At 43.4% G+C, this 19,900-nt stretch overlaps 1 protein-coding gene and 1 long non-coding RNA gene across 11 annotated transcripts in view; one reads left to right on the plus strand and one right to left on the minus strand.

Moving 5' to 3' along the window:
* Window positions 1-5,575, minus strand: part of LOC114868623 (uncharacterized) — a 109,711-nt gene extending 104,136 nt beyond the window's left edge. For 8 of the 9 annotated variants that reach the window (XR_008696577.1, XR_008696576.1, XR_008696575.1 and 5 more), the window contains exons 1-2: window positions 5,140-5,292; window positions 1,802-1,936 (exon numbers count right to left, since the gene is read on the minus strand). This is a non-coding gene — a long non-coding RNA (uncharacterized LOC114868623). Of the gene's footprint in view, window positions 1-1,801; window positions 1,937-5,139 lie in introns of all 9 variants that reach the window. The other variant, XR_008696578.1, reaches the window with a different exon arrangement.
* The window catches only part of LOC114868619 (sucrase-isomaltase, intestinal-like), a 51,389-nt gene that overhangs the window by 19,218 nt on the left and 12,271 nt on the right, over window positions 1-19,900 (plus strand). For both annotated transcript variants that reach the window (XM_029172373.2, XM_029172374.3), the window contains exons 16-32: window positions 1,769-1,940; window positions 3,112-3,228; window positions 4,746-4,900; window positions 5,638-5,722; window positions 9,062-9,118; window positions 11,579-11,703; window positions 11,903-11,991; window positions 12,232-12,281; window positions 12,634-12,825; window positions 14,705-14,854; window positions 14,941-15,147; window positions 15,231-15,385; window positions 15,979-16,147; window positions 18,030-18,126; window positions 18,255-18,367; window positions 18,783-18,908; window positions 19,697-19,825. In XM_029172373.2, the coding sequence (XP_029028206.1) occupies window positions 1,769-1,940; window positions 3,112-3,228; window positions 4,746-4,900; window positions 5,638-5,722; window positions 9,062-9,118; window positions 11,579-11,703; window positions 11,903-11,991; window positions 12,232-12,281; window positions 12,634-12,825; window positions 14,705-14,854; window positions 14,941-15,147; window positions 15,231-15,385; window positions 15,979-16,147; window positions 18,030-18,126; window positions 18,255-18,367; window positions 18,783-18,908; window positions 19,697-19,825 (2,188 nt within the window). The remainder of the gene's footprint in view (window positions 1-1,768; window positions 1,941-3,111; window positions 3,229-4,745; window positions 4,901-5,637; window positions 5,723-9,061; window positions 9,119-11,578; window positions 11,704-11,902; window positions 11,992-12,231; window positions 12,282-12,633; window positions 12,826-14,704; window positions 14,855-14,940; window positions 15,148-15,230; window positions 15,386-15,978; window positions 16,148-18,029; window positions 18,127-18,254; window positions 18,368-18,782; window positions 18,909-19,696; window positions 19,826-19,900) is intronic.

Below are 19,900 nucleotides of genomic sequence, written 5' to 3' on the forward strand. Positions count from 1 at the left end.
CACAGGTGCAATAGTGCAGCAGAGAAATCTGTCAGTTCATTCCAGCGCAGCGACGTATGCCTTCTGCTAAATCATAGCCTGTGAGTCTTGTAGACCAATTGCAAGTTGGATCCCATGTGACAAGTGCAGAAATATGTTTTAATGGGTCCAGTTTCAAGGGTGAGCGGATAAAATTCTCATCTGGGCTTGCTGTTGAAACTGTTTAAGGGCCCATTAGTTACATAAATCTACAGAGGGGTATTATTGTGATTATAAGATAAAAGCAGGGATACATTAGTACTGTAGTAATAAATGTAGAAAAGCATTAGGCAGAAGTGCTTTAACCTGCGGTCTGAGAGTTTGGTATTATACTAAAAAACAAACTGTCATTTGCCAGTAATGTGCTCACATGCTACAAGTAGTAAAATATTTTTCATACCTGGTGCCTTACTCCAACAATCTTTCTTGCGTTCCATTCAAATAATCACAAACATCCTGGTGTGGCTGACTTAACAACACACTGGGTTAGGACAAGTGAGGGGATACATGTAGACACACAAACTGCATGCTCAAATATTGCCACAATTACAGTACAATATGTTACAGTATGTTGATATTGCATAGTAAAACTGCAAATAAGCACAGATCAGTAAAGATTCACAGGAACCAAATGAACTTTTGTTCAAAGAATACTCATGGTATACGAGTAAGTTAATGAAAGCCCAGCACAAAACTCAAAGCACTCTGGTGTTTGAGAGCTGTTAAGGAGCGTCTATAGGTTCCAAGCTCCCATCTGCTCATTTTACACATAGCTAAGGTTGGGATGGGTTTCTATATTTCTAATGTTGTCTGCACAAATGGTGATGGTATAGGAGGTTACATCAATTAGGAAGCAACATACACTGGCGATAATGGGTTTATGGCTGATAACAGCGGAATAGAGGAGCTCACTAGGCTAAACAAATGCAATATACAGCCCTGATGTAGAGATAAATGTCAAGAGTATAATCCAAAAGTAGCCATGTTTCATTGTCACAATATTGGTGGCATTCAACTCAGCATGTTCTAGTAGCTTTTGCCAGTATAATAACTTTTTCTTCACCTCTTTAGCTTAATCTCAAAATTCTGCAGCCATTTTATGCTGATTCATCATTTCCATAGACTTTCAAATGTAGCACAGATGCCAATATAAATAGCATTTGATTTAAATGCCAATGTAACCTTTCAGATGGTCCCTTTTACCTCAATGTGGTCTCGCCATTGCTCAGTACAGTGTCTGCAAAAGAACTGCGTCTCTTTCAATGATATTGTGACAGTTGCCAAAACTTTATATACAGAAAAAGAGAGACTAAGAATGTACTTGCAAACATCATGCAAATACATTGCTTATATTTAGTTTATATATGTGTGTGTATATACACATGAAGACCATGGTGCCTCCTATCAACTTGCTGACTCACTCTAGGTATTGAAGCCAGCCTGTCCTTCCATTGTCTCCTTCCATCCAAAATTAAAATCTACTATTGGCAGGAGACACTTTTTATAAACATCATCTGGGTTTTGTATTGTCATAGAAATCAATGCTGTATTGATTTCCTAAATAATAATGTATGTAATAATTTACAATAGGATAAGAGAAGGAAAGTGCTCCTGGCTCCAGCTCTGTCTCCATTGTGCTGCTCTAAAAGCAGATTTGAGTTTGTGATATCTACAGTAAAGCTCTGTTGTGCTGAGTGTCTCTCTCCCAATGTCCTTTTCATCCTAATGATCTCTCTCTCTCTCTCTGCAGAGCTTTGCAGCGTGTGTTTGGGGGGAACCGTACCCTGATGTTGACCCGCTCCTCCTTTCCAGGTGTGGGCAAATATTCAGGTCACTGGCTGGGGGACAATGCTGCAAACTGGAATGACATCAAATGGGCCATTCCTGGCATGCTGGAGTTTGGGCTCTTTGGGATTCCCTATGTGAGTAACAAACATTCACAGAAGGGCAAATTCTGTTTATCAGCCAGACATTAAAACATCAGATCATGAAATTCAGTTTCACTCAGACCTTCTGTTAAATATTTATATTTTTGCAGATATGTTCTACTTTGTTTAGGTTTTATTCAAACACACCTCAGTAGGTTCACTCAAGCCAGTCATACAGCAGCTCTAATTACTTTTAGATTAGTCAAAACAGTTCCTGTGTTCACATGATTCATGTTGTTGTCTTTTAAAGGACATTTCAACTGCTAATTTAGATCCAGGATCAGGCGTAAGCACAGAGACAGAGAGGAAGGAGAGTATACCTGCAGAGAGACACATTAAAATGTCTGAGGAAGCAGACCACCACACTAACAGAACAGAACTTATACGGTACTCAAGAACAGTATCACTTCTAATACTGCTTTCTAGCATATGTATATCTGCAGAACACAGGGTGTAAACAAGCAGTAAGAAAACAACAGGGAGTCAAACACACATCCAAACAGATGTGGACACCTCCAGCTGTGAGCATCAGGTAGCCTCGTAGATGCCAGCTACATCCTGGCAGGAATATGTCAAGCAGAGTTTAGGTTCTTCAGGAGACACACACACACACACACACACACACACACACACACACACACAATCACACAAAGAGGGAGCAGGAGAAATGGGATTTGGATTGATTCCCTCCCACTGAGTCTGTTGTAAAATGTGGCCAGTAGTAAACAATAGAAGGAAAGCAGTCCCTGTGGACTGGCCTTTGACTAAAGGCTCTTTCTTGGACTCTGCTGTGCAATTAATGTAAATAAAGATCACTGCCCACATCTACTGACTGCCAATAAATCTGTATGGAATTGAACAGATATCACCAGAAAAGACGTTTTAAGAGACAGCTAATGTACGTGGCCAGTTATCACACCAGCCTCTTGTTTAAGTAGATTTGTTGACCTCAGAACCTGTTGGGGTCTGGCTTAAAATGTATTACAGTGCAAGCAACAACTTATTTAATTTGACTGTCACCATATAAGCTCATGCATTCCAAACCCAAAACATCTGTATGTAACAGACGTCACTATTCTCATAGCGGTGTTACAAATGTAACACCGCTGGAAATGCTTGGTACTGTCTGGCTAAATGTCAACCTGCTTTTGGATCTCTATTTCAGATCGGAGCTGACATCTGTGGATTCTTTGACGACTCCACTGAAGAGCTGTGCCGTCGCTGGATGCAGGTGGGAGCCTTCTACCCCTTCAGTCGGAACCACAACGCTGAGGGCTACAAGGTACTCTAATGTCATATTGGTCTACAATGTGTATATAAGACTGTCAGTTTTTGATTCATGTTACAAACAACAGTTGTTTGCTCTGAAGGGCTGCAGGGCATAGCTTTTATTTATTACACTGTATAGGTACTTTAACTCCGACTGGATAAAAATAGAAACTTATTTCAGTATCCTTGGTGATTGTCATCACACCAGCACTAGTACAACTGTGTTAGAAAATGGGAGCAGTGGGACATCTGATTTCGAGTTTAACACTTGGAATGTCAGCTGCTGAAAATCGTTATTGCTGTTGTGGGTATTGTAACATCTGAGTCTGAAGTAAAAAACAAGCTATAAGCCCAGCATCGGAAAATAATGAAAGCGGTTAAGATGGGATTTTTACAGCTTAGTAAAAGACGTTAACGCTATTTTATGCTAAGTTATGTTAAGTTAAAATATGATGTGCCACAAATTAGGTACACAGCCAACTGCTGTAAAATGATGCAAGAGTAGACACATTTGAAAGGAGGAACCATGTTCACTGATGTCACAACATTAGAACTTAACAACTGTGTCTAAGTCCTGGTCTCATGTCGCTGATAGAAACTCAAACCATGTGTCTATATGACAACCAAGTTAGTCAGTATCATAAATCTGACATGTCCACACTGTTGCTTCATGAATTCCCAGGTTGCAAATCATGCGACACATTGCACTGCATTCATTGTTAGAGCCTAAATAAATGTTATGCTGTATTCCCTCTTCCACCATGAGAATAATGATCACTAATAATAAATGGTTAGAAGCCACAGCAAACCTGATCCTATGGAACAAATTAGTGTAGAACTATAGCTTGGGCACCACTAGAATTTACCAAACAAGATCTGATTTTACAAGATCACAATTTTATGCCCATCACTACAAAAAAAATACGAAAGCATTGTAACGAAGAGGGGTTGGTAGAAATTTGTGTGAAGGAGGTGGGGTGTATTTGCTCGAGGACAGAAACATGATGATGATGATGAATTTGAAGTAGAATTTCCACTAAACAAGATGGCTGATGTGTGACCTTTGCTTCACCCTAATCACTGTTCTCATCATACAGCCATGCAGGCCAATCTACACACACACACACACACACACACACACACACACATAAATGAACAGCCTGGTGAGAGGAGTAGAGCCTGTTAGCAGCTGATCACCCTCTCAAACTCCACTGTGATAGAAACTAAATCAATATTCTGTTTTATTTTATTTACTGATCTTTTCAACAGAGTCCACTTTTACTACAGTCCTGAATGAAGTCAATTTTCACAGACATACAGAAATCCACTCACGTTAAAAATGATTATTTCTGCATTTCTTCACAACTTTTTCATCCCCTCTCAACTCTCCCCATACAATATTTACGTCACTATTCTCATATTCCTTTGCCAAGATCTTTATTATGCATCTCATCCATTACTCTGAATAAAGATCAGAACTTTACTTTCCTTCGCTATTTAGCAGCCTCTAACGCACTCTTCTGCCTCCAGCCCCAGGATCCGGCTGCGTACGGCGCCGAGTCGCTGCTGGTGCGGACCTCCAAACATTACCTGACCATACGCTACACGCTGCTGCCGTACCTCTACACGCTCTTCTACAAAGCCCACACCACAGGAGAGACCGTCGTACGCCCTGTCATGCACGAGTAAGTTATCCACAATGCTTCACTTCAACTACGCCGCCATGTTGACCGTGAACACGAGAACAGTAGGATTAAAACACAGGAAGTCAACGCCCAGCATCACCGGTAACCGTTGTAGCCCCAAATGCTAACTGCTTAGCATCACGCTGACTGTTAGCAGAGCTAATAACTCACCGAAAGGCTAAGGAATGTCAACACAAGCAGGAAGCAAGCAAGAAAAACTGTACACGTGTTTCACCCACCCCGAAATAATGGTGGAAAAATGTCGTCGCGTCCGTCTTGGATTAGGTAAATTCAATTAAACCCGCCGAACGGCATGAGATAGAAAAAAAGAGCTTACGTGAATATAAGGTAAACAGTAGCAGCTACAGCGTAGATCATAATACCGCGCTTCCCGCGCTTCAATATGATTGGACGTTGGCCTACAGACTAAGCTAATCACGGTGAAGCACACTGCAAATAGCCAATCAGTCAATGCGTTCGGATCAATACAACATGGATGAATATATTAAGGCTTATATTACACTAATGAAACACAAGCAAGATCTGTAAATACTCAGTTGCTATAAAGTCTATTATTAGTATTGTTAATATTATTATTCTATATTTGTATGTTGGATTTATTAATTATACAAACGTATATACTTTTTATGTTATGTTATGTAACGACTGAGTAGGGTAGTGGTGGTTTGTGTGTGTATTTTACTGGAACATAACAACTGGTATTTGTTGCTCCCCAGGTTCTTTGCAGACCGCGCCACCTGGGGTGTGGACCGTCAGTTCCTCTGGGGAAAATACCTGCTCATCACACCTGTACTCGACCCGGTCAGTCGACATGCAAGCAGAATAGTAACACACATACACTCACACGCTGTATGTCACTATGTTTTTGCCCTTTAAATAAACTGTTTGACTTAGTGCATTGAACCAAGGAACAAAAACAGTATAGTTCTTTTATTAACTTACCTTTGCTGCGGCACATAAAGGAATGCGTATGTCTTGTGATGCTCAGTTACTCATACACACACTGACCTCCACTGGGAAAACATGACATGGGATTTTCTTTGTTGCCCTCCCCTCCTCTCATCCTTCTTTCTCCTCTCTTTCTTATCCTCCCTCTTTTCTCTCAGCTCTAATGAGAGCACTGACCTCATTACTAGCAGATTAGAAGTGTAGATAGAAGTGTGTATGCGCGTGTTTGTCCCTGCTTGTGTGTGTTTGCTTGTGCCTCTGTGTGAGTTTAAAAAGGGCATACTCCTACATCTGTGTGTGTGTGTGTGCGTGTGTGCGTGTGTGCGTGTGTGTGTGTGTGTGTGTGTGCGCGCGCGCTATGCAGCAATTGTGGTAATGTCAAAGTGGCCTGATTAATAAGCAATTTAGCGTGGCCTCTTGTGAATTACAGAATAGTGGAAAGTGAATTGGATTTATACAGGGGCTGGGGGATAAAGTAACTTCAATCAGTGTGATTGTTGAAAAGTTTCTACTACAAAAGTGGCAGGTTTTTCCCAGCATCAGGGTTTGAACTGTTAGCTGTGAAAAAGGTAAGACACATGAGGGGATTGTGCAGGTTTTATCAATTAAAAAGATGAATAAGATTAAAACAAATAGCAATCTAAAGTGACCCTACTTTTTATTTTGTTTAAGGCCAGAAGCCGAGTAGAAATGGAAAAGGATAAAAATAAATCCATTATCGATGGGCGTGTTCGGGGCTCGCATCAATTATGACAAACCATTAATTTACTTTCTCTTTAAAAGCAATGTGCCCTGCATCAAAGTGCCCAGATAATTGAATCGAGTGAAATGACTGCCATATACAAATGAATCTTCGAAAAGGAAAATTATGACCTTGCTCGCGATGGTGCAGAAATGTCATGAATGAATTTACAGTACATTAGACAAACTTATTCAGGAATTAGATCAAATGCTCGTTTTAACATGCTGCTTCCGTCTGAAAACTCTGTGTGACATGGACGCAGTCAGCCCTGCAATTCACACTTAATGCATCATGGCACACTCTGACAGCTCCATGTTCGAAACCAGTCATTCACAGCACAATTACATGTATACAGCTGCATTGAAAAACACACGTTATTTTCCTCTCTGCTTGGGGGAGTTCGACTATGAAATCAAAAACAGCGTTAGAAAGCTTTCGAGTTACTCATGTTCAAGCTCCCGGATTTGGGCTAAAATGGAACATACTGTAAGTAGAACATCAAAGATGAACTTGATCAACACTGGCAACCCCCCCACAGTTCATTTTATAGAATAGGGTGTTCCATACAATATAACCGCTTACAGCAAACATCAACTCTAGAGAAATAAGGAGCTCACAGCCCACTCCATTTTGTACCTCTGCTACATGATGTGAAAATCTCTGATTTCAAATGGCATTTGTGACGCGGACGAATCTGCATCATTGTGGTGTCGGACGGGTGGCTGCCGGGCTGCAGCGCCCCGGTTCTGGCCGGGGTGGGAGCAGGAGTTGGGAGCACTGTGTCATGGATGCACCGGGCTGTGAAGGGCCACATGAACAGATAGCGTTGGGTATTTGAGAGAGGTCATGGGCTGATCTTTAACAATTCTTCACATCCTTCCATCACTTTCCTTTTTCATTATCCTCATCTCTGTGTCTCTCTCTATTTATCACTCTGTCTGGCTGCCTCTCTCTTTTGCTAATGATGCTCTTGCTCTATCGTTCAGATCAGTCGATGCTTTAACCTTGATCTCTGTGATAAACTGACAAGAACTCCTGCTCTCCTTCTTTCTCTCTCTCCCTCTTTCTCTCTGCCATCCCCTCTGGTCTTCATCCACACTTCCACTCATCCTCATCTTGCCCATTTTCTTTTTTAGCTTATCCTTTCATCAAACATTGGCTCCCCCTTTTCTCATCTGCATTCTCTTAATCAGCTGCTGTCGACTCACCCTTGCGATTCCTTTTGATTTCACCCCATATCTTTTTTTCACCCTTTCGGGCTTCACCTCTCATCTACCCCAGCGCTCATCTGATCATTGTGCCAGCATGCTTCTTTGCCCTACCTGATCAAATCTTACCTTATGGCTAACTGAGCTTCAGTGCTCTAAATGAGGATACGGAACTCGTGCCTTGTCCCTCTCAATCACAGTTTGCAGCGTTGCTAAGTCCTGCAGTCCCTTCCCATTAGTCAGCCGGGTGAGTGATAGGCACCGCGAGCAAATCAGACACCAGAAAACGAGGTATAGGGGGAGAATCTATTTCCCCAGGCTGTTATCCCACGGGCTGTGCAGCAGTTGTGACAGGTGATTGGCCTCAGAGTGTGACTGTGGCCCCTAAAGACGACATTAAGTCATCTTATTTGGTTAGCAGGCCATTACAGCGATATGTCTTTATCATATTGCACTCGTCAGAGCATTTCTCATGCGTGTTAAAAATGTTAGGTGCTTTAAAGGTTCGCTTGTCTATTCAGCTTCAGCTCTGTTTTTTTTAATGACCTCAGCAGGACAGGACATGATGCAGAAGAGCGAGATGGAGAGTGCACTGCTGACAAAGTGTATTTCACAACTTGGCCTTTTATTGTGAAGGGCTCCTCTCGTCTTTCTTTCGCCGAGTTTATCTCTCTCTCCGCTTCTTTTCTGCCCTGTCAGGAAGAGCAGAGAAGTGACAATGCTATCAAAGGCTCGCCGCTCCTCTATTGATTGTTCTTGCCTGTCCACCACCTTAAGCCATCAAAGGCTGTCATCTATCAGTCGTCGCTTGATGCTGTCTTCTCCATCATCTGTTGCATCACAGCCCTGTAGTATTAAATGTCACAAGGGCTTTGTGGAAGCTTTATATCAGATGATAGGTGGCTTTAAAATAACCTGATGGGAACATTTTATCTTCTTCTTATTTATTATTAAGTTGCCGTCTGGCATCAGGAAATATTCACACTTCCTTTTGTGGTGTATAGCTGTTCTCCTTGTGTTTAGCCTTGTACGATTTAAGTGTCAGGACAGGTGCAGCGAGCTGAAGCAAGTGTTACTGACTGCGAACAGAAATCAAACACTGGCATAGCTTTACACAAAACATGACACGTTATAATGGTTACTCTGTGCCAAAAGACCAACCTGTAGAATTCCAATTTAATAACAAACATATGTTTTGCTCTTGTTTAATACATATATTTGTTTTGTTCTTGTTTTCTACAGGGCAAGGACACGGCCGATGCATATTTACCAGATGCTGTGTGGTACGACTATGAGACGGTAAGAATTTTCGCCGTCTCATGTTGTGGTTTAAGGGTATTTACAGTACTAGAGTGCAGCATACTATAAATCTGTACAAAAGTGATATCTTAGATATTGGCTATAATATGCTACATTAGTGCAATTAACACATGCAAGGAACATGTGTTATCTGAAGTCTCGCCTCAAGCTCCTTGTTACAGACTGAGAGATGAGGTGATAGCGTTGAGTAAGAGTCGGGAGAAACATATGCTGAAAGAGAAAACAGTAAAGAGAGGAGAGAGATCTCCCTGACAAAGAGATAAAAGAAGAGTTGAGTTCCCGCAGGACCTTATTTGGGCGCCATAGTGATGATGTAAAGTGCCCACTGATGAGATGAATGATTAGATTGGCTGTTTTGCCACTGGCCCCTTGTCCCGTTTGGTCTCTGTGATTATCTGGGTACGATGACGGAAGGGTAGAGGAGCAATGATGTAGCAAAAAATGACCATGACGAACAAGTTACAAAGACAAGAAGTAATAGCAAAACCAGATGGATGAAGGTGGGATAACAGAAGGGGTGGAAGTGTAATAAAAGAGAAAGCAGGGTAATAAGATATGGGAGAAAGAAGGACAGGAAGGCAGAGACAAAAGAGCAGAGAAGAAGAAAGGAGGTTGACAATAACCGTGGAGGAGTGGGAAGCTGGTCGACCAGCAGGGAGGAGAAGAAAAGAAGACGAGGCTAGAGAAGACCTCCTTCAGGCAGACAATGAGGGGGTGATAAGATCTGAAATTGCTTATAGACGCTCCACTAACTCCGGCCCACATGCACACCCATTTCTACTGTACTGCGTAAAGTGGTACGCATGCACAAACACCATGGGATTGGAGGAAAATGGGATATAAAAAGAATTAGAGCACCACAAGAGAGAATAACAGGATGTCGGAAAGGAAGTAGGTAGAAGGCGAATAAGAAGATGGAGAGAAGAGAGTTTTAAATTGTTTTAGGCTGGTCTGAGGATTCGGTCCTCAGAGGATTCCAAATTAACCGTGTTTTATCTGGACCTGGAGAAATGAGTGAAAGGACTGTACGGCAAAGAAAGACACAGAGACAATCTGAGTGCTCATCTTAAGTAAATGTAGAACAGCACAGTCACAGTGTCAAAAATAATGGATTGAATATTTTAAACAGGATCAGTCTGTAGTGGATTCAAATTAATAGTATGATATGAATGCAGAAACATTAACATTCCTTGAAATTGGGGCACCAGGTTTGTTTTAAAGCTGAAAACACGCTTTTATTAAACGAGTCAGACGCCAGATGTCAATTTAATGAGTTGATAATCATGATTATTAACAATAACAAATTAACAAATTTCCTTGATAGAACCAAATCAGTCTCTAATGTTGTAAATTCTTGTCACAGTTCAGTGACCTCTGTTTAAATCTGTAGAACAATGCACACAAAATAAGATTCCTTTTAACGTTTTATTAATCTAATACTACTGGATATAGGAATAAAATATGTGAAAATACTAAAGTAAACAGAACAGGAAATGAGCAAACAATGAGCATGAAATAATCAGCAATGGATGAATAGAGAACAGAATGATGGTGAATGAGGGTGTGTGTGTGTGTGTGATGGAAGCTTTGTATGACAGATAATGTTAATGGCAAATAATGAACATGTGGTAAACGCAATCACAGTACACACGGCAATCTGCAATGAATGAATAAATGAATAAAGGACAAATAATGGTCAATACCTAAGTGTGTGATGGCTTCGATCAAGACAATAGAGTAATTGTTTCTAACTTATAAAACTTCTTCTGGTGACTCACAGCTTTGTCTCTGTGAAAGGGAGTGAAGCTTACAGGTTGTGTTAAGTTACCTAGGTCCAGATGTGGTACCACTCTGGCTTCAAAGGCAATGAGGATTGTTTGTGGAGACAATACTTTATGCCAGTCACATACAACCATCACAGCAATCAACTACTCTTCTGCTCTGAGGGAGCAGACATTTGGTTTATAATATACTGTAAGTCACTTGTGATTTAGATGAAGTGTAATTTTGAAGAGTTATTACTGAAAAGGTCAAAGGTCACTACAGTATGTACACCAGTAGCTTGGTTGATGTACTGTCGGAGGTACAGTACAGCAAATCAGCTTTTAAGCAATTTAATATTTTCTTTCTACTGTATATTAAACATTTCATCAGCTTTAAGGGCCTAGAATAATAACTGATCCATTTTTCACAAGTGGCAAACATGCTTTGCATGCATTCCCTCGAGTGGTTAATGGGCCTAGAGTCAAGCTGAGTTTCAGCAGTGATAATTTAATGCTGACCACGACCAGGTTTACTCCAAAACCAGAGAACCAATTAAATTAACCTCTCTTGTTACAAAGGTGCACCAATGGGGTCGTATTGCCTACTATGAGGCACGTACAGTACAGTAGGGGAACAGTGGGTTAATGGATTCTGTTGTACTCCTGTAACAAACAGATGGAACAACTGTCAGATCGTAAAATGGCCGTCACCATGTACCTGCCAGCTGATAAGCTTGGGTTACACATCAGAGGAGGCGCAATCCTCCCCACTCAGAGACCTGACGTCACCACCACTTACAGGTACGCACGCACGCACACACACACACACACACACACACACACACACACATTCATTTAGTCATTCATCAAACTCTTTTTCTTCTGCTCCAAGTTCTCTGGTGCATTAAGTTGTGGTTTCATTATTTAAAATGCATCTACATGTGCATATGGTGTTTGAACTGCCGTGTGTGTGCGTGTGTGTTTATGGCTGTGTCTTTAGCCGCCGTCACCCCATGGGTCTGATCATCGCTCTCGATGACAACAGCCAGGCAGCTGGGGAGCTTTTCTGGGATGATGGAGATTCCCGAGGTATTGTTTCTTTGCTCATCTGTTCCCGCGTTTGTCTCAGATACAGGATCATCTGCATGTGCAGGCGTCCTTTCATGAGAGTCGAGCCGAGGCTCGTGTCCCATAAAGCACAAAGCACGAGTCAATGTGGCTCAAACGCTGTCCATCAGCTCATTTACTTTAACAAGTGAAGGTCGATTACGCTTCTGTGTGACTGTGTCAGACGCCTGCAACCAACATCTGATCTTTCTCCTCCTGCAGGAACAGTGGAAACAGGGAACCACATCCACTACACATTCTCCGTAGTCCTTGTAAGTTTTGAGCATCTTTCAAACATATTCCCTCTGATCTGAACTCACATTCTCCAGAGACGCCTCCCTTTCCCCGTCCGGAGCACCAAGCATGACTGATCCATGTTAGGAGCTGAGGGTTTGTTAGATCAAGCAGCCCGTGTTCCTGCATGTTTAAAGCATGGCAGTGCATTAGCATTGCACTGTGTTGGTGGGGTGCGACAGGAAATCCATGAGCACAGCTGTTTGACTGATGAACATGAGTTTGGGGAGTTTATAAGCTAATTGCTTTACCAGTAAACATAATAGCAGCGAGACACGTGGCCTGTGATGCTTGCTTCAGCATTTTCAATTCATTCATTCTGCCTCATAGGGACGACTGACAATGCAAGTGACCAAAGCTGGCTACAGGGACCCAAACAACATTGTGTTTGAGAACATCACTGTCCTGGGGTTGCCTCATCCTCCCCGCTCTGTGTCTGTGACGCATGTTGGCGCTGGAGCTTCTGGAGACAACACAACCTCTCTGCCAAACACCAACATACAGTATGACGCAGACAAAAAGGTAAGAAAACTAGTTGATTAATTCTATAGGGAATTAGAAAGCAACGCTGATGACATACTTGCTATACAAAGCCAACAACACACGCCCTGATTAGTGGATAAGCCCCTGCAGCTCCACATTAACAGGCCCTCCACAGTGCACAAATTATAAATAAAACAGCTGAGGAAAACTACATCTGCAGAGAAAATACAAACACCACAGTGACATACTGCACGAAAGAAGCCCCGTCACTGAACAACTACGCACTTGGACTTTCTAGGATGTCTGTAGGCATCTGATGAGTCACATTCCTTTAAAGGCACGTCAGCTGTTATTTTTATAACAGTGGATCACACGACTGTGCGCAGTGTGAAAGTTAGAACGTGTGAAACACGCGGAAAATCTTTACTTGATTCTGCAGCTGCCGCCTTTAGCTGTGCCAGCGTTTTAGCATTTGTCAGCGTTTTCCCTTCGTTTCTGCGCCGGAAACCTTTCCGTTGGGGTTCAGCTCCGGCTTTTGTTTTCAGCAGCAGCATTTAGCCGTTTTCTGTGGCAACGCCGAGTGTTCCTCGCGTGTCCAGCACCAGCAGCCGATGTTGGAGCAGCACAGCAGCTAGAGACCCAGGCGGTTCCCATGGGGGTCGATGGGGACCGGATCAGAGCTCTGCAGGGAGGCGTTCGCGATGTCGGGTGGCCAGAAACTAGGTTGAGAAATTGCTTGAAAGTTTGAATTAATCAGAAACGTTAAAATACGCATTGCGTCGTCATGACTCCGTGGATATTCCGAGCATAGACGCTGGGTGGATGGGCTCTGCAGCGGTGAGGCCATTTGTTTCAATAAAAGCCAGGGTGAAACCATTACTGTACATTTCAAGGTTAACCTCTAAGTGTAAGAAATGACAACAATTTGCATTAGGAGAACATCATAAAAGCTTTGTTTGTGTATATAGAGTACATATAAAGGAAAGGGGCCAAAAAGTGAGACTAAGATTTGCTCTGGGTGCTTGTGTATTTTTGTGTAAATCCACACGTTTGTGTATGTCAGTGCGTTTGTTGGTTGTGTTTGCTCCCAAGGTCTCTCTGGTCTCATACGCGAGCCTGCATTTGTCAAATGACTCTCAGCGGTAATCATTTCCTGGGGGTGAAGGGTAAATGTGCTGTTAAGCCTAAAGTCTGACTTGTCATGTCCATCAGTCTTTGCATGTGCGGCCGGACTGGACCTTGAATATAGTTCCCAGCCACCAAACAGCATTAGTTTGACGTACACTCACACACAACTGTGCTCTACAGTGAGTGACACTGGCCTCCTGTGTACGTTTTTGTCTTGGTGGCAATTTTATGCATGTGCATGCATAGGAACTGTGAAATTCTACCTCCATCATCTTTGTATTACTTTATTCACACACACACACACACACACACACACACACACACACACACACACACACACACACACACACACACACACACACACACACACACACACACACACACACACATACAGAATAAACAAAGCATAATCCCACAATAAAAAGAGCCATAGGAGAAATGTCTTACTGTATAAACATCTCAGAAGTCTGCGTTCCAGCTGAGGATGCATCAGATGGTGTCGGTTGTGAGAGTGAAGGGGCTCCCTGAGATCCGACACATCATTCCCTACAGAGGCCGTAGACACACACAAGAACAGGCACCCCTGTGCCTTAATTAATAGCACACCTAACGTGAAGCAGAGACGGCGTCTCCAGGAAGCACGTCTGTGCTTCCTGGAGACGCCGGAGAGTGAAGAGAGAGTGAAGATCTTCACTCCTGGGCAACTTGGGGACAATGTTCCCACATTGGTGTCTTAGAATAAATAATGACGATATCATACTTGCTGTGTGTTGTCTCATCAAACGCACAGGTTCTGTTCCTGTACGGCCTTTCTCTGACCCTGGGAGAGACCTACGTGGTGCAGTGGGACGTTGCACGAGAAGAGTATCAACGCATCAACTGCCACCCAGAGGATGTTCCAGATGAGGCTACGTGCAAGAACAGAGGCTGCCTGTGGATGGTGAGGCTCGACCTCCATAATGTTCTCACGTCTCATCTGTGCAGTAAAAGTCCCTGAGCCTTCACTGTCTTTCTTGCTTTTCCCAGCCGAGCAGCGTTGACGGCGTTCCATGGTGCTACTACCCCCCAGACTACGGCTACTCCGTCACAGACACCCAGGAAACCAACGCAGGCATGACGGTCGACATCACTCGGAACATGAAGTACAGGAGCAGCGGTCGCCCCGCGTCGCCGGACATCGACAAGCTCCGCGTTGAGATCCGGTACCACAGCGGCGACATGCTGCAGTTCAAGGTGTGTTCTCATCGTAACAGGCTCCTCTGGACCCTTGGTTCTGACTCACCGCTCACGGACGCTAACGTCACCTCTCCATCCAGATCTGGGACCCGGCCACGGAGCGCTATGAAGTTCCAGTACCGCTGTCGGTTCCTGAGGCTCCTGAGACTGATGAGAACAAGAGACTCTACAAGGTCGTCATCACCCGGAAACCTTTTGGCATCCAGGTCATACGGAAAAGCACAGGAACCAAGATGTGGGTATTTGTGAAGCTGCTGTGTTGTGTAGTTTATTTGTATTGTGGTTTTCACATTTGTCTTTTAATGTCAAAGTTTCTTGTTGGTTCCTCTTCTTCTTTGGCTTTGTAAATTATATCAGCTTACAGCAGTGATTGGCCAGTAAGTTGTGACCAATTTATATAGATAGTTTCTAGTAAAAACCAAGGAGGAGTGAGATTGTGGATGCAGTAAAAAATTTTTCTTTGTATCTGAATAAACTAACAGTGCTGGTTCAACCCCTTTTCTACTTAACCAGTCAGAGACACTTTGGAAGTTTCATTTTGTTCAGTAGTTGGGACAATGTCACATGAGGCAGTCAAGCAACTGAGAGTCTTTTCAAAGAATATTTGAAAGTAAGGGTGACAGTATTCTGTAGTTAAGCCTGCTGTGTTTTTTAGAAGTGTCAGTTGAAATTTCACTAATTAAAATGTATGAAGCGAGTTGAAGGGATGTGCGCACTTCCTACAGTTTATTATGCTTATTTGTGTCAAACATATTGAGAATAACTCCCTTTGACAATAATTCCCTTTCCCCTTCTCTCACTGATTTAATCCTCTGTCATTCTTCTCAGCTGGGACTCCTCGCTGCCAGGTTTTACCTTCTCAGACATGTTCATCCAAGTGTCTACTCGACTGCCATCCGAGTACGTCTACGGCTTTGGGGAGACGGAGCATCCCACGTACAAACACAACATGAACTATCACACCTGGGGAATGTTCTCCAAGGACCAGCCTCCTGGTGTAAGGGTCACGCTGCAGCACACGTGGACACAGCATTTATACCATTTATCACATGTATCACTTTTAGACGTGTGCTTCACTGACATACGTCACCTGAAGTAATATTTGGCTGCTAATGGTTCCCATAAACAACAACGACTTTGACCTAGATTCATGTTTACCGCAGCGACTTTCCCTACGCCTTTGTGAGCATAGGTACCTTCCATCAAACCAATTTTATGCTTGTTGTTGCATATGTAAGGCAGCAGCCATCACCGGAAGCCTCTAACATCACCTCCTCTGCCGCGTCTCTGCAGAGGCGGCGGGTAAACAACCTTTCTGCACAGTATGTAAACTCGTCTGTGCCTCGTTCGCTCTGCTCTGAGGTGCAGCCACCGAGCGTCATCACGCTTCCCCCTGCCGGTGTCAAGGCCAGACAGGGTGAGGGTTCCACATGCATCAGCATTATCGGGCCTAATTGCTGAGCTGTCAAGGCGACTCCACAGGGTTCAGACTAATGTTATGGGGGGCCCCTCGGAGAGCAAGCGTATTAGAGTTGGGCAGAAATAGAACGAAAATGCAAACTCAATGGAAAAAGGGAGACACAATAACACAGACTTTGTCCCTGTGTTATAATAATATCAAACTGGATGAGACAACAGTGTCAATTTTCACACTACCAGATCAAGAGGCAACAGTGTGAAGGCGCAATTTGCAAGTCAGATGTCGTTGAAGCTAAAATGCTTGATATATGAGAACATCATTTGGCTTAAAATGCATCCCTTTAGTCCTTAACACAGACATTTAACATTTATAATAAAGAAGACTACTGGTATAACATGTTGTTATATTATGTAAACTGGTGAGGAGGTTCACCCTTTGCTTTTTACATAACAGTCGATCCAGACCTTTTAGTTTGAACATGCACCCATACAAAATGCACATACATACAGAGTATGTGTTATACTCTGATATTACTGAAAATGGCAAGAAAACAGCACAGACAGCGAGGGACATAGAGCATTCTGTCATTGTTGTGGGTAGATGAGGCAATGACCTTTCTCCTGCTTGAATCAGGCCATCACACTGTGCAGCAGAGACACACACACACACACACACACACACACACACACACACACACACACACACACACACACACACACACACACACACACACACACACACACACACACAAGCAGCAAGAAGAGCACACCAAGGAACAAAAGCAGACACCCAGCCTGTCCTCAGAGTCATTATATCACAGTTTAACAACTTCTTATGTGCCAGAAGTGCGGCAGGCTGATGGAATGTGACGTGCCCGTGAGTTTTCATTGCAGGACTGTGACATCTGAAAGTGGCAGATTTGCTTTCCCCCATCACCTTTATGTCTGTTCCTCGCTGCCCTGTCTGTCTGGTCGCATCCTCGTCTAAATAACCAAGGCAACGGTGGGACCTGCTCTGCAGTAGTGGGAGGCGCGTTCAGGAACTCCAGACCTGTTCACACAACGTGCTGCAACATATTGTGCTGATGGATTCCATCTCACACTGTTTTACAGCCTCATTTAACATTTGCCGGGATTTGGGTGGAAAATATGATGTGCTACTGCGGAAGCAACACAGGAAGTGTGTCTTTAAAGACATGTTTCAGGCAGTGTGCCTTAATTTGCATTAAGTGTAGTTATTGGAATATTTTCCGCTGAAAAAACTGTTGAATGCTGACAGCACGGGGAGCAAGCCTTCTGTCGCAGTGTCGCTGTCACACCCAGATCCATGGGTAGGAAAAGACCTGGATTGTTGGGTCTAAAGACAATGTGCTCATGAATAACCAAACTGATGCACAAGCACATGTCAGTGTAAACAACAGAAAGGACCAGTGTTCTTCACTTTCCCTTTGCTTCTGCAGTACAAGATGAACTGCTATGGAGTGCATCCCTTCTACATGGGCCTTGAGAACACTACGGATGCTCATGGTGTGCTGCTGCTGAACAGCAATGCTATGGGTGAGGGAAACACACACGCATGCACATGCACAGACGTTTGCATACACACATACTGTATCAACATGCAGCCAGACACACGTCCACTCATTTTAAGCAATGCTTAAGGGTTGGACTTGCTTTGTGTCCAGATGTGACTTTCCAGCCAACTCCAGCCTTAACCTACCGAACTCTGGGGGGAATCCTCGATTTCTACATGGTCCTGGGACCCACGCCTGAGATGGTGGTGCAGGAGTACACGGCAGTGAGTGTTCTTGGACCCGTCTGCTCGGGTTTGTGTGTGTGTGTGTGTGTGTGTGTGTGTGTGTGTGTGTGTGTGTGTGTGTGTGTGTGTGTGTGTGTGTGTGTGTGCGCGCGCGTGCGCACGCGCGTGCACGTGGCCATGTGCACTGGTCTGTGTGTTTCTGCACGTGTGCGTACTTTGTGTCTGGCCCTGGGCCGCTGTTGATGGACTGCAGCAGCTGGGAGTTCCTCGCTTCATAGCGTTCCTTCATTTAGCCAGTCTAAACACACACGTGCACTTACGCACACAAACACAGCGGCACACGTGCACACGCAGTCAAACAAACACTTTCTAGACGCTGTCCTGGTTCCCAGCAAAACAACTTTTTTTGTGCTGAACTGTTTTGACTTCCTTGTTTGTTTGTTTTTCTTAACAGCTGATTGGACGCCCTGTTCTACCTGCCTATTGGTCCCTTGGGTTCCAACTCTGTCGCTACGGTTACGCAAATGATGAGGAGATTAAAACCCTATATGAAGATATGAGGAAAGCGGGTATTCCCTATGTAAGTCAAAGACTCTTTGCTTAGGATGTCTGAGGTAAAGGTAAATTATAAAGGAATTATAACAAAAAACAAGCAAAAAATGATGGACTGATTCCACAAGTTAGACACAAGTTAGTACATTCAAATTAACTTAATAGAACTTCACATACAGTATTCTTTCATTTGAGATTAAAATGTCTAGAGGCTGTGAAACCTATAATTTCAGTTTGTACCATAACTAGTAACTCTGTCTCACAATTTCGCCCAAACAGTGTGAGCAGCCAAATTTGTAAAAAAAAAAAAAGTCCTATTCGTCTGTGACAGCATTTTGTCAAACCGTAAAAGGATGTCCCATGTGGTAATGGGCCAGAGTCTCAGACTTTTCATCATGCAGAACAGAACATAAAAATTCCCGTCGATAATCAAGTGATCCCCAGAATATGCTTCCACAAAGGCCCAACCTGAAAGCAGCTGACGCCAGCCAGAAGGAGTCCTGCACCATTAAGTGGGATAAAAAGAAGCAGGAAATGCAGCAGCCTACAAAGGCTGCACGTCAGCTAGCTTTACAGCTTTACACTAGCAGACGCATCCACCAGTACTGAATTCAGTGTCAGTCATAAGCACATAAAAGTGTCACTTCCCACAAAACTCTGTCTATCACATCAGGTGACAACAATCTTTCCATGTGTTTGGATCTATATGAACAGTAGCTCCTTCTGATCTGAGGCTTATGATCATTATTTTTCTCCTTTCTGTGTGTGATATTCACAACAAACCACTAGTTTAACCGGACTTACTCTGTCTGACAGGATGTGCAGTATGCAGACATCGACTACTTGGAGCGTCAGATGGACTTTGTCCTGGACTCAGAGTTTAAAAACCTTCCTCTCTTGGTTGATAGGATGAGAGAAGAGGGCATGAGATTCATCTTCATCCTGGTAATGACACGATTTCAGGAACTACCGACAGTCACATGATGCAGTGGTCTGAAGTCATACAGCATCAGAGTCATT

This window comes from Betta splendens, chromosome 13, assembly GCF_900634795.4.
Source record: "Betta splendens chromosome 13, fBetSpl5.4, whole genome shotgun sequence".
Lineage (NCBI taxonomy): Eukaryota > Metazoa > Chordata > Actinopteri > Anabantiformes > Osphronemidae > Betta > Betta splendens.